This window comes from Cyrtonyx montezumae, unplaced genomic scaffold (genome assembly GCF_038088225.1).
Source record: "Cyrtonyx montezumae isolate F1298 unplaced genomic scaffold, pur_monq_1.0 scaffold_26, whole genome shotgun sequence".
In the NCBI taxonomy this organism is placed as follows: Eukaryota; Metazoa; Chordata; class Aves; order Galliformes; family Odontophoridae; genus Cyrtonyx; species Cyrtonyx montezumae.
The window spans coordinates 4255583-4270075 of NW_027072003.1; the positions used below are offsets into that span (position 1 = coordinate 4255583).

At 55.8% G+C, this 14493-nt stretch overlaps 1 protein-coding gene across 1 annotated transcript; it reads left to right on the forward strand.

Moving 5' to 3' along the window:
- Positions 1-11944: 11944 nt before the first annotated feature.
- On the forward strand, positions 11945-14232 carry LRRN2 (leucine rich repeat neuronal 2). The gene has a single exon (XM_065740216.1). It carries the CDS (start codon positions 11945-11947, stop codon positions 14033-14035), a length of 2091 nt encoding a protein of 696 aa, XP_065596288.1. The 3' UTR covers positions 14036-14232.
- The last annotated feature ends 261 nt before the right edge of the window (positions 14233-14493 follow it).

Genomic DNA, 14493 nt, shown 5'->3' on the forward strand with positions numbered 1-14493 from the left:
ACGCTGCTCCATCCGCCCTGCCCAGGGCTTGGGGCCAACCTCCTCTCTCCCCGTGTCCTTGCTGCAGACGGTCTCCTTGGGCAGCTCCTGTCAATAATGGGATTACGGAGCTAAATGAGTTGACAAACCCCAGCAGGGAGGGGGAGAAGTTTGCAGTGAGAGGCTCTGAGCAGCTCCTGCCCTCCCAGTGTCCTCATTTTGTAGGGCAGGCACTGTGGGGCATCTCGTTGGACAGCTTGCTGCCGTGGCACCTGTGGCACGGAGGGGATGGCAATGGGGTTTTACTGCTGTGGCAACCCAGAGGGTTCTGCTGCAATCCTGTTTGGGGTGCTGTGGGTGAAGGGAGAGTGCAGGAATGAGAAACAGGGGGGAAGCAGAACAGGGCGAGGTTGCATTTTGCTAAAGCATTTGTCAAAAGAAGCAATGGAAAAGGAGCAGTGTGGGAGGCTCAGCACCACGGGGCTGTGCCAGCCAGGAGGAATAGCCCAGGAGCTCTGCCTGGGTGGGAAGACCCCATGGTCAGTCCCCATCCCATTGGGAAAGTCTTTGGGGTCTCTGCTGGTGGCAAAGCCTCTCTGCTCCCCACGTAGGGCTCAGCATCCCTAAACCAAATAAGAACGATGCCACAGCACAGAGCTTTTCCTCCATCCCCCCCACCCCCCAGGAAGGGGTGAAGCATCCCCAAAAGCCGTGCATGGCAGTTGCTATGGCAACCCTACATTTTTCTTGTGATTCCTAATGACTTATTGGCATTTGCAGTAATCTACAGTTTGTGATGGGCTTTTTTGTTTTGTTTTCTTGTGGCTGCTGGAGGTTGCTTTACCTTCCCTCGGCCCCAAAGAATGGTTTTATCCCATGGGGTGCTCAGCTGGGACCGAGCTGGGGATGCTGCCCTGGTGCAGTCAGCCCAGCTTCTCAGGGAGCAGCAGAGTCCGGAGCCCTTTGCACAAAGCAGGCACTGAAGCACAGCTCCTTTCTTCCCCAGAGGGGGGCACGGACGTCTGGGGATGGAGAGGGACAGCTCCTGCAAGACAGATGCTGCAGAAAGCAGAGACCTTAGGGCATCTCCAGGGGCACAGTGACAGCTGCCACCCCATGGGGTCCTCCTTGGGACACCCAGAATAGCGTGAGCAGACCTCTGCCCTCCAGTCCCTACCTCTGCCCCTGTGCAGCACTCCCTGCCTGCAGCACTACTGCTTAGCTGAAGAAATATTGTCTCCAGCAACAGGCATCTCTGGAGAAATAACAACAGACATCCCAGCACGGCTTAGATTTTAATTACGCTCAGGAATTCCTTCCCTTTTTTTAAGCTGTGTTTAATAAACTGCTCTTCCCCACCTGCTGAAGAGAGCCGCAGTTCATCCATCTGAAGGGACGGGCATCAAAATGCTGCAGTGAGAGCACTTCTGCCTCCATCATCCCCCAGGGTGGGGGGCAGTGCACAAACCCCACACCCATCTGCCCTGCCTGGGTCTTCCCCAGGTGACAGCCTCCTCTCAGCAGTTTGGATTTGCTGCGAGCCACGTGGGCAGCAGAGCTCAAAAGGCTTTTTGACATTGCCCCGAGCATCTGCTGCGGGCAGGAAGGGGGGAGGGTTACAGCCGAGCCCCTATTGATCCTTCTGTTTCCACGCAGCTCAGCTGGGGAAGAGTCCCTCGGGTGATGCAGCTGTGCTCGCCTGGATGGAGTCACCCCGAGTGGCCCTAGGGCTGGGATGTCCATGGGATGGGGACAAAGCCTTGTCCATGAGTTGGGGACTCAGGGTGACCAGGAACAGCACGGAGCAATGGCCATTTCCCCATGGATTTCGTATCTTGGAAGAGGATGCTTCAAACAGCTTGCACTCTGCAGCTCCAGGCATGCTGCTTGCTTGGTTGATTAGGGGGATGTAGGAATAAATGGAAGAGATGTGAGCATCCCTCTCCAGTCCCAGCTCCTGAGCCGTGCTGCCTTGATTTTTCACAAAGACTCAGTGTCCGGAGCTTCAGAGCTGTCTGCATCACTCAGTCGAGCTCACAGGGGATGAAAATCTTGCTCCCTGTTCCCTCTGCAGGCCGTGCTTCAGCCATCTGTGGGCATTTCTGTATCTGCAGCATGCAACAGAGGGCAATGGCATGTCATGGATGCACATACCATCATTTCCTGGCATGCACCTGTCTCTCCAGCATGCACACCGCTGCAAGGCACAAGCACACAATTGAGCTGCTATTGCCGTCATGTTGGCACAGCTCAATGGGTATGTACAGCACGGGAGTGATCACGTCCCAGTGCCTGGCTGCTGGCAGTGCTCCATGCTCCACGCCCCGGGCTGCTGGGACTGCAGGAGCAGTCTGAGAGTCAAAGAGAAGTGAGCAAATGGGACCTCGATTCCACAGAGAGGAGCTGCAGTCTGCTTTAGGAACTGCAGGAGAAAAAAAAGGAGGAGGAGAGGGAAAAGCAATCCTTGTGGCGGGGGATTGCAGCAGGTTGCAAAAGGTCCTGGCCCACGGGTGAGCCTGCACCCTGCCCAGCCCCAGCTCTGCAGGGATCCAGCTCCCACGCAGCACCATCACAGCCTGTCAGCAACCTGCGGGGAGGGAGAAGGCAGAAGCTGGAGGTCTCCATTTCCGTTGAAATCTGGCACCTTCCCCCTCTCTGGCAGCCTCATTAGAAGCTATAATTACACCCGAGTGCTCACAGCACCCTTTCCCAAGCACCCCAGGGATAAAAAATAAATAAACACATTCCAGCAGGATGCTCTGAAGAGCTGGGCTTGATTGACAGGAGCTGGGCTGACACTAGGATCAGCATGGGGAGCTGCCCCAGAAGGAAGGGTGGGCAGAGAGGGACACGATGGGCAAAGCCACCGTGTCACCCAGCAGTGAGGACAGCAGAGCTCCCATTGAGGAGGTGGAGATCAATGGGTTGAGACCCTTCCAGTGGGAGAAGCCCACGGAGCTGGCTGCACGTTGCAGAGCACCAGGCTGCAGGGTGACAGGGGCTGGGCTGCAAGTTGCATGGGTGAAACCAAAGCTGGGCACTGTGCAGCTGCTGGGGGTGGGTTACAGCAGGGGTTGGGGGTCTGCAGACCCCAGCAGTGCAGCACACATCTCCCACTCCACCATCAGGGTTCAGAGCCAGCCCACCTGGGATTGCAAACAATTAATTTCCCCAATCTGCACAGCGATCAGCTTCTGAGGCGAACAATTAGCCGGGCACAAATTGTAATTGTCATCTCGGTTCTGATTTTAATTTGGCCTAATGAAGGCTAAGTGATGCCGTCTCGCTCCTTCTCCCACGGCCCCACCACTTTGGGGCTCCTTGGGGACGGGGTGGGCCGGGACCACGGCCGTGCCCAGGGTGGGCAGTGCAAGGGAACACATTCATTTTTATCATGGCTTGCTTTTTTGGAGACATCAAGGCCAAAGAAAGCCGTATTTAGGGGAACTGGTTGCTTGTCACAGCCCGTTATCCTCCCTGCTTGCCCTTTGCAGCAGGGAGTTGTCATTTAATCTTCATCTGAAATAACGCACCGTTATTTCCCCCTTCTGATTTTAGCTCCAGCCGTGCCCCCCGTCCCTCTCCCTCCATCCCCACGTCCCTGCAGCATTATCTGCTGCTGCAGCTTTCAGAGCTGGCCGTGTTTCCTAAGGAATCCATCATCTCACTGAGTCGCCTTTCACTTGAACGCTGAGTGTAGATTTAAGAGGGAGGTGGCTGGGCCCCACGTCCCCGTTTGGTGGGAGCTCTGTGGGGCCCAGAGGAGCAGCAGGTGAAGCTGGCAGGACCCCAGTGCTCCTTCTCCTTTGTGGTGGAGGCTGATCCAGCTGGGGTGCAGCTCTCTGACAGCACTGATTAAAACCATGGGGGGAACAAGAACGTAGCAGGCGTAGCAAGGGGAAAATACGTTCTGTGCCCTATTGGGTTTTCAGACTTTAAAACTTGGTGGGTGACATCGGAGACCTTAAAACCAGCCTTTCAGCAGCTGGCTAATGCAGATTGTGAATTGTAAAGGTTCAAGTTGGCATAGATTGAAATACCTGAGACGTTACTGAAACACAAACGTGCGTACTGACAGATCCTGGTGGAGGGAAGGTTTAACCTCAGTGATTCTCATGGCTGTAGGGGTGGTGTCACAGCCAGGGATGTGACTTGTTAGACCATGGGACCTGGTCTAGACTGGAAACTTGCCCTAGAGTGGCTATTATAAAGGATCTCTCCGTGCAGATGGTGGTCAAGCATTGGAATGGGGTGCGTGGGGAGGTGGTGGAGTCCCCATCCCTGGAGTAAGAGGTGTGTGGACATGGTGTTAACAGACGTGGGTAGGGATGAGACTCAATAGGTCACGTTGATGGTTGGATGCAATGATCCCAAAGGTGTTTTCCAAGCTCAGTGATTCTGTGGCTCTGTGACAGCAGCTGCTTGCAGGGCTCCTCCAACACCCATCGGGGCTGCGTGTTTAATTGTGCAGGAGCTCAGGGCGGGGGGTGCAGGGCGGTGCTGCACTGCTCTGCTGCTCAGGTCGGAGCTGTGGAAGTTGGGTTCTGTGCTCATTGCCATTTCCTCGCACTATCCATCCCCGTGCCTACATCCAGCATCAGGCTGGGGTTTTCTTTACACCCCTTTCAAACACATCCCAAAGTTCCTCGCAGAGCAGCCCCTCTCCAGCCTCTGTGACTCAAACGGATGAGTATCTCTGCGGAGCTCAGTCATGCGGAGAGCATTTTCTGGAGCTTTTAGGAAAACAGTATTTTGTCAGTTCCTCCGATGACAACGAGTTATCTCGAGCTGCACCTTCCTCCCCTCCCCCCCCGTCCCCCATCTCCCAGCCATGCAAGCAGGGAGGGGCTCTGACTGCAGCTGCACCCACCCCGGGGGCATGCACCCACCCTAAGGGCTTGCACCCTATTTGGGGCAAGCACCCACAACCCACCCTAGCTCTCTGCAATGCAAAAGAGCCCCTGGTGTTGCAGGGCCCCCCCGTGCCAGCTGAGCAAGGTGCTGCAGCCCCCCCATCTCCTGCAGGGAGCTCCCCCAGCAGCAAAGCACCACTGAACTGTGCCATGCACCTCACTGTCTCACTGCCAAGCTGGGAAGCCTGAAACAGGCGGGACGAAGGCGGCAAATGTTTTCCATTTTCCCTTCCTGTTCCTATCGGGCGCTTTTATTATTATTATTATTTTATTTTAGATCCCCTTTGAATGACAGCTCTATCAAAACAGCTCATTTGGAAATGTCAGGTCCATTCTTGATAAGTCATCAGTCACGGTGATTGGTGCTGACAGACGCCCTGCAACGGTGCTGTGCTATCTAATATACTGCGCTGCAGTCTTTTGTAATATCACATTATTTTATTTATTCAGCATGGCATGAAATCTCTCCTTTAGGAAATGGGAAGAGGGAACAAAGTTAACCCTTCTGGCGATGCTTGCCTCTGCTGGATAGCCCACGTGGGACGCGGCAGGTGTAACGTGGCACAGCAGCTCCAGTGTCACTGTTTGGGGCTGTTTTGGGGCCACTGGTCCTCCTTGTGGCTGCTCGGCCCCGTGGAGCTGCTGTGTGGTCCCATGGGTGCACAGGGGTGAGCTGGGACCAGCGGGTGCTGCTCTCCTGATCTGCACCGCAGAGGCTTTGTTTGCTCTCATTAAAGCCTCTGCAAAGTTCCCCAGTTGCAAAATATCCTTTTTATCAGCTGGAATTGACAAAGCCATCTGGAAGTGGTGTCTGCTCCACTTTCAAGGCCAGGGCTCTGCCAGGCAGTGCTCCGTGTCTGAGCTCTCCATGTCTCAGTGCTCTGTGTCTGAGCTCTCAGCTCCTGGTGCACTCAGCATCCATTCCCAGCAGCTCCTCTCAAAAACCAGGAGTGGAACGAACCCTTTCAGGCTCCGGGGACTATCCCCAAACTGTCAAGCTCAAATGTGGGGAGCTCCCACAGAGATGAGAGCTGGGTGGGAAGCGAGCAGCCCTGCACAGTGCTTCAGCCCACGGGGGGTGTGGTGCTCTCCCTATTTCCCCTCTTCCCCACCACTCTCTGTCCTTTCCCTCCTCTTGTCCATCCCATAGCCTGAAAGATGGAGCACAAAACGCTGTGGGCAGACTGCAGGCTGTCAGCACTAAACCTTGGCTTTCTCCCCCTAGGAAAATGCTACTCCTTCCTCCTCCTCCTCTTCCTCCCATCCCCAGTGCTCCCATGGCCCTGCAGTTGTCGCGTGGCAGCAGTGGTGTCTGTCAGCCACCAGAAAATGACAGCAAATGGCAGGAAAAGGGCTCAGCTAATGGCACGAGCGACACGAGCACGCTGCTCGCCAGCACAGAGGCTGCATCACTGCATCCCACTGCTGCCCAGCTCCGTGCAGGGGGGGGCACAGGGTTTGGGAGCAGGGAAAGGGGCTGGAGAGGGGGCTCAGAGAAATGCATTAGTGCCCTCACTTTGCTGTGAGTGCATTTGGTGTATGTTGGCACAGGACCTGGCTCATCAGCTTTGGGTAGTGGGTCTGTAGCGAGATCATTAGGAGGGAGCTGGGGGTGATTTCTAGGCCAGTTCAATAACTGAGCAGCACAGCAGGCAGGAGGAGCCCCGTGGTTCAGTGCAGCACCAGGGATGTTTGCCTGCCGGGCAATAGCAGGGACAGACACTGCCTGCAGCACAGCTCCCTGATGCTGCATGATTCGGGGGGAAGAAAGCCCAAATTTCTGCCTCCAAACCAGGGATAATGGAGCTGAACCTCATGAGCAAGATTCTGGTGCAAAAACACAGCACAGTGCAGGGCTGGAGGGGCACAGCAGCATCTTCACAAGGAGTGTGCCCAAGGGTGGGGGTCCCACACGGGGTCCCGAGCCAGTGATGGAACTGCAAGGGGGTGTGGGGGATGGCTCTCTGATAGCAGATAGCATTTTCTAAAGCCTGCGGGTGATGAAGGAGCCAAATGGCATTTGAAACCCTGCACGAGGCTCTCAGAGGCTTTTACGCAGTGAAGGGCTCTAAATCAGCTATCACTACTCAGGAAGGAGATCAGGGGAACAACGCTCTGGAAACAGAGACACAGTGCAGCAACAGTTGGAAAGGGCAAACAGCAAGCTGGAGGATGAACACAGCAGCAGCGCGGAGTTGGTGACAGAAGGATGTGAAGCAGCTGCCCCATCCCATCCCCACCCCTCCCGTTGCCACCCCGTGCTACTGGGGATGCTCTGGTTTGGGCTGTTTGCAATGGGAGCAATGAGGAGGAAGGGGTTTGTGTTGCAGTGGCCATGCACAGCTGAGCCCTGCTGCAGGCCGGAGATGTGCCAGTCGTGTGAGCAGCATCCAAAAACGCACCGAGACACTGCCCAATGCAGCACAGGGTCTGCTGAGGACACCAATTTTTCAGAGTAAGGAACGATTCAGCCACAAACTGAAGCTGAGAATCCATCTTCCCGGAGATCCAGCTGGGAGATCAGCCAGCTCTTCCAGTTGGCTTTGGAAAGACATTTACAAATGCACACCATAACCCCGAGACCAACCCTGAAACCAGGCAGCCCCAGGGCTCCTGCTGGAGTTATCCCAACGAAACAGCCTCGGGGCTTCCCATAGCTGGAGGACAGCACAGGACCCCTCAGGGCCAGCACAGAAGCCTGGGACACCTGTGGGCCCAGAGCCTGAAAGCAAAAGATGAGGAACAACAGCCTCATTTCCCAACCCTCCTCATTAAAAACCATCCAAAGCACCAGGGGAGCAGCAGCCTGATAAGAGCACGGGCACGGCTGCTGCCTGCTGGCTGCAGGTGGATGGCAGCGATACGAAGTGCAGCAGCAGAGCTGTTTGCTTTGCACGCTCCCCGGCAGCTTTTTATCTGCTGGCTCCTTCCTGGATGAGCAGAACCAACGTTATCTCCCTCCCTGCCAAGAGAGCTGCGGGACGAGGCCCTCAGGCAGCACAAGCAGCATCCCTGAGTCTGTTTGCACAAAACACACGGAGCAGCAGCCCAGCATTTGGAGAGCTCTGCTCCCTGCCTTGTGCGGGATAACAGCTCAGCACAGAGCATGGCTTTGCTCCGTGCCACCATCCTGCATGCCCCAGTGCTGTTTGTGTTGGAGCTGAGAAGGGCAGGAGCATCCCTCCAACCAGGCAGCGAGGGTGCGGAGCTGCATAATACACCCGAATTTGATAAAAAAAAAACGCCTCAAACAGGAGAAGTTTTTCCTCTGCCAGCTGCTTAATTAAATTGCCTAATGCTGTTTGTGATCACAGCACAAACTCCTGTGTTTAAAGACCACAGTGTTGCCATGGCACTCACCCGGCGGATGGTGCGGGGCTGTGATGAAGCATACAGATGAGAGAGGCAGTGCCGGGCAGTTGCCACGTTACCAGAGGGATTCGGTGGATTTGCAGTTATTTATTTATTGGTTTGTTTTCTGACGTGGCATGCAAACTCCCTGCTGAGGTCTGGGCTGAATGGAGTGGCTGCTTTTCTGCCCTGGGGTCCTGATGCTGCAACCCAGCAGCGTTGCTGAAGCAGGTTGCAGCAGGAGGGCTGGGGAGGTGTTCAGCTTCCAGAAACACCGAGCGTTGCCGTGCCACTGCTTTGTACACCAGGTTTGTAAGGACACAGCACCTGCAGATTGCAGTCCTGGAGGGTTTTGCTCCACTCCTAGCGTGAGGCTGAGCATCCCTGACCCACAGTGCCATGTGTGCGTGGGGAAGCTTCCGCCAGCTTCTCATGTGGGAGAAAAGCAGAACCCACATCCAGCAGAGGCACTGCTGAGGTCTCCAGCCATGGCTGTGCATGGTGCTGAGCCTCAGTGCTCCGTCCCCTGTTCTTCTTTTCACCTCCACACCTCACAGCTGCACCACTGGAGGTACTGCTGCCCATCACTGAGAGCTGGAAGGAAATCAGGTCTGGTTGGAGCACTGGTAGGTGGATGCAGAAGGGAGAAGTCCCAGCAAGGAGAGTCATAGATTCATAGAATAATGGTGGAATTATTGAGGCTGGAAAAGACCTCTAAGATCAGCACATCCAACCATCAGCACCACACCACTGAGCCACGTCCCTCAAATCACAGAATGGTTGGGGTTGGAAGGGACCTTTATGGGCCATTGTGTCCCACTCCCTGCAATGAACAGGGGCGCCCACAGCTCCATCATTTCCCACCCCACCCCATCCCCACGTCACCACTTGACCCAGCACTTTAATTGAGATTTGACACTCATTTGAGACAAACAGCCGATAGACACCGTCGGTATCACAGCTGCCAGAGTGGCTCATCCAGAACACTGTGCTTCAGAGATCCCTTGGGATGCACTGAGCACAGTGCAGCTCGGGGTTGATCCCGAGCTCCACACCATCACACAACCCACAGCCTTTCAATCCCAGAGCCATGGAGGGCTGGGAACGCGGTGACACTGCGTGTACCCCCAGTGGGCCGCGGCAGCAAAGCCCTGCAGAACAGAATGCTGCAGATAAAGAGGGATAGAGGAACATTTCAGATGGCAGCAGGGTGCCTTGCTTCCAAGTTTTATAAGTAGTCGATACAGAACCCTTTAACTCGCTGCTGGCTTTCTCATTAACACACCCTGTGAGGTTCAAGCAGAGCAGACGCGACCTCAGCAGGGGGACAAACATCACTGGGAGCATGACCCCATGTGGAAGGAGGGGTGAAGCTCTGCCAAAAACCCCTTTTGTGAGGGTGCACACAGGAGGGATGCATGCATGGGTCTGATGTTGGCACCTCAGAGAGGATCCTGCCCGGCTGGGGCACACGTATGTGATGCCAGGCTGCAAAGCCCTGCAGAGCTGTGTGCTCCCACCCTCCTGCTCTCTGCACACGAGGGCTGGATCCCCCTTGGGCTCCTCCACAGCATCACATCCCAGAAAAGAGCAGAAGGCATTGGGGATGAATGGGGGATACGTCCCACAGCATCTGGTTGCCACTTCTCATCTGGTGTTGCATTGATGGGGACGTGGGGGTTCACAACCACCTGAGCTCAGCAGAATGGGAAAGCTGTGACAGCCACACTCGGGTTGGGTAAAGCTGTCACTCAGAGAAGAGAAGGGCTTGGCAGGAGCTCACAGCACGCCCAGGGCAGCAGTGGGGTGCAGGATGGAAAGCTGGGATGGCTGCTAACCCTTGGGGCCACCGCCGTGGGACTGGTGCTCCTCGCAGAGAGGATGCACTGCCCAATCTGCCTTTCCCCAGACTGCATCCCATCGGGGTGATGAGGGCTCTCCATCAACACCACCACACCCAAGGGAGAGGGGAGGGCAGGGATCCAGCTCAGCTGCAGCCATCCATCTCCTGCAGCCCAGCTGCTCCGTGGCAGCAGGAGAGAGGCAGCGGCGCAAGCGCTGCGACCAAGGCTCCTTCCACACGGTGATTTATCTCCTGGCTTCACCCAGCAAACTTGCTGATGAAAAGACTCTTCCCTTCTCTGTGCCTCATCAATTCTCATTCTCGTTGCTTTGCTATTTTTTTTTCTTTTTTTTCATTATTTTTTTTCTTTTTTTTCCCCCCTCTGGGCTTCTGCCGCCTCTTCCCGCGACGCTGTGTGCACAGCACGAGCCCTCCCTGCTCCATTTGGGGAACACATCCAACAGAACCAGAAATTCAAGCAGAAAAATCATGGATTTCTATAAACCTGGACCCTTTTGCAATACAACCACCCAGGCATCATCTCACACGTAGGGTTTTCCATAGCCAGCCCTGGGCAAGAGCTCTTTTCTGGCCTCTACTCCGCAGCCATAAGGAAATAACATATATATATGTATTCTTCCATATCATTTCTTTTTAAGGAGAAAAGATTCTATGATATTTTAATGGCCGGAGAGATTTACAGCCACAGAAGTGCCCGTGCACTTAAAAAGAAAGATGAGGGTCCATCAGAAACGGCAGAAATCAATACTACCTTCCCCTCCTTTAATTCTGGTCCTCCAGGAGGTGCTTTAAAGGCAGTGCTCCCACAGCGGGCAGTGCGGGGATCGATTCTGGCATCAGGTTTGGGCGAGTCAATGCTGAACAAAGTTTGCTTGGAGGCTCTTTATAGGGTGATACAATCCAGCAGCTGGGAAGGAAACTTCCTTTTCTCACTCTGGCTGCTTGCTAATGTTTTTTTTTCCCGCTGTGTGAGAGTGTTTTTGGATGGGGTAAAGCTTTTGGGGCTCGGTTTGATCTGTGTCGGCATGGGGCAGGAGTGCTGCAGACTGGAAAGTCAAAGGTGATGTAGAGGGCAGCTCCTGCTCCTGCTGCTGCTCAGGAAGGTGCCAGGAGTGCACCCAGCAGGGACGGGGTTGATAGGCATCTCTGTTCTTCCAGGAGCCTCTAATAATGAGTCAGCAACTCCATGAACTAGATCCTAGCAGTGCTTTAAGGGTTGAGATGCACAGTTGGGGTTGGATGGTCAGTCCCAGTCCCTCCTCTGATTTGGGGTGGGATTCCCTATGCCAGGACAACGTAGGACTAAAGGGGATGAGATGGGTGTGAGAGGTTCATGGGCTACTGGTGGCCCTGGGCAGAGCAAGCATGGGCAACACCCAAACCTCTTCAGCTGGGAGGGGACAGGTGAAGCTACAGATACAAAGCAGGTTAAGTGAATGTATTTGTCTTGGGGCTGGTACTAGAGCTCCTGTGAATGGGGCTTTGCCTCTCCAGCCCGTGCCATGAGCACAAGGTCTCTCCTAACACAGCTCCTTGTCCACCCTCTTTCAGGAATGACCTCGAGGAGCAGCCTGGAAAATGCAGCAGAGTGCCAAAATGAACTTGCTGGGGAGGAAGAGGAGGCAAAGCTCTGATTAGAGGACTGGGACCACTCAGGGGGTGATGTGCCCTCAGCTGGAGGGCCCAGGCAGGGCAGTGGGGGCTGATTGCTGTGAGTGCTTCACTTGGGGCATCTACTCCCACAGACTCCATCCCCACCACGGTCACCCCATGCCCTGCTCTGGTTGCACTCCCTGAGCCTTTCCTGCCTGAAGGAAGCCAATCCTGCCACCCAAAAATGAGAGGTTTCCAGGGCAGCTCACTGCTGCTCTGCGTAGTGGCCGCTGCTGCCATCCCCATCGTGCCCTGGAAGGTGAAATGTCCTCTGCAGTGTGTGTGTCAGATCAGGCCCTGGTACACGCCACGCTCTGTCTACCGGGAGGCAGCCACCGTGGACTGCAATGACTTGTTCATCACCGCCGTGCCCAAGGACCTCCCAGCAGGGACACAGACACTGCTTCTGCAAAGCAACAACATCGCCAGGCTGGAGCAGAGCGAGCTGGACTATCTCAGAAACCTCACAGAGCTGGACCTGTCGCAGAACAGCTTCTCCAACGTTTGGGATTTCGGCCTGAAGAGCATGCCACAGCTGCTCAGCCTGCACCTGGAGGAGAACAGGCTGGCAGAGCTGCCCGACTGCAGCTTCCCAGGGCTGGGCAGCCTGCAGGAGCTCTACCTGAACCACAACCAGCTGCACAGGATTGCACCCCGAGCCTTCGCCGGCCTCAGCAGCCTCCTGCGCCTGCACCTCAACTCCAACCTCCTGCGGACGGTGGACAGCCGCTGGTTCCAGGTGCTGCCCAGCCTGGAGATCCTCATGATCGGAGGCAATAGGGTGGATGCTATCTTGGATATGAATTTCAGGCCCCTGTCGAACCTGCGCAGCTTGGTGTTGGCTGGGATGAACCTGAGGGAGATCTCGGACTATGCCCTGGAGGGGCTGCGCAGCCTGGAGAGCCTCTCTTTCTATGACAACAAGCTGGTGACCGTCCCCAAACGGGCACTGCAGAGAGTGCCCGGCCTCAAGTTCCTGGACCTGAACAAAAACCCTCTGCAGAGGGTCAGGCAGAGCGACTTCACCAACATGCTGCACCTCAAGGAGCTGGGGCTCAACAACATGGAGGAGCTGGTGTCCATTGACAAGTTGGCCTTGATCAACCTGCCCGAGCTGACCAAGCTGGACGTCACCAACAACCCCAAGCTGTCCTTCATCCACCCCAACGCCTTCCACCACCTTCCCCAGATGGAAACCCTCATGCTCAACAACAACGCCCTAAGTGCCTTGCATAAGCAGACAGTCGAGTCCCTGCCCAACCTGCAGGAGATCAGCATCCACAGCAATCCCATCCGCTGCGACTGCGTCATCCGCTGGGTCAACAGCACCGAGACCCGCATCCGCTTCATCGAGCCACAGTCCACGCTGTGTGCTGAGCCCCCCGACCTCAAGAGGAGGCACATTCGGGACGTCCCCTTCCGGGAGATGACGGATCGGTGTCTGCCTCTCATCTCCACCCGGAGCTTTCCCTCCCGTCTGGAAGTGATGGATGGTGACAACGTCTCCTTGCACTGCCGGGCGATGGCTGAGCCGGACCCAGAGATCTACTGGGTCACCCCCGAGGGGGTGAAGCTGATCCCCTATGCACATGATGGTCGCTACAAGGTGCACCCCGAAGGGACTCTGGAGATCGTGGGGATCTCGGAGCACGAGGCCGGGCTCTACACCTGTGTGGCCCACAACCTGCTGGGAGCAGACACCAAGAGCATCACCGTGCTGGTCAACAGCTCCTTCCCACGTAGCGAGGCCAGCCTGGAGCTGGCAGTGCTGGACGTGCAGCCCTACCACATCTTGCTCTCCTGGAAGCCTCACCTCAACGCTGTCTCCTCCAACCTCACCTGGTCCAGCTTCCTGCTCAGCTCCAGCTTGGACACGAACAACGTCGCTCGCATCCCGCTGGGCACCCACGCGTACAACATCACCCGGCTCCACCAGGACACGGAGTACTGGGCTTGCCTCCACGTGGCCTTTATAGACTTGCAGGCCAAGGTGGCATGTGTCAACGCCAGGACTAAAGTGGCCATCCACCACCACCGCTTCCTCGGGGACACGCAGTGCCTCCTGACACTGCTGGCCCTCGGTGTCCTGCTGCTGGCTGCCAGCCTGGTGGCTCGCTGTGGTTTTGGGGACGAGCCCAGGAGGGCCAAGGATGCACTATGGGGCACGGGGGCCGTGCGCGTGGTCTACCCTCGTCTTGCCCAGCACTGGGCTCGAGGGCCGCGTGGCAGACAGCTCCTGGCTGTGGAGGTGCAGGCAGAACCCCTGGACTCCTGAAGGTTGGGACATCGGTTGGGTTGACTGTGAGCAGGGTGGGGTGGGGAGGGAGAAACTATTTTTTACCAAAAAAAAAAAAAAAATCACACAAAACAGAACAAAAAGCGAACATAAGGAGTAATATCACGGACTTGGCCAAGAGACAAAGCAGTGTGGTGGATGTTGAGGAGCAGAGCTTGCCCGCAGGGCTTGCAGAGCTCAACACACTCCAGATCCACGTGTGGCTCCTACAAGCAGCCCTGGGACAGCTGGGATGGTCAAAGAGCCATAGGGATGGGCAGCAGTCCCCCCTTCCCACACACCCTGGCACACAGCCGGGGCAGCTCCATTGTTGGACAGTCCTTGCTTCGGAAATACAAAAAGCAAACAAACAAAAAAAAGCCTTTCCCTTTAGGATACACATTTTCCTTTGTTTGTTTCATGCTTTTCCTGAGTAATCAGCCACCCACCCCCAGCTC

Excerpts from the sequence above, each read along its gene's own strand:
- LRRN2 (XM_065740216.1), top strand. The coding sequence starts at position 11,945 with ATGAGAGGTTTCCAGGGCAGCTCACTGCTGCTCTGCGTAGTGGCCGCT.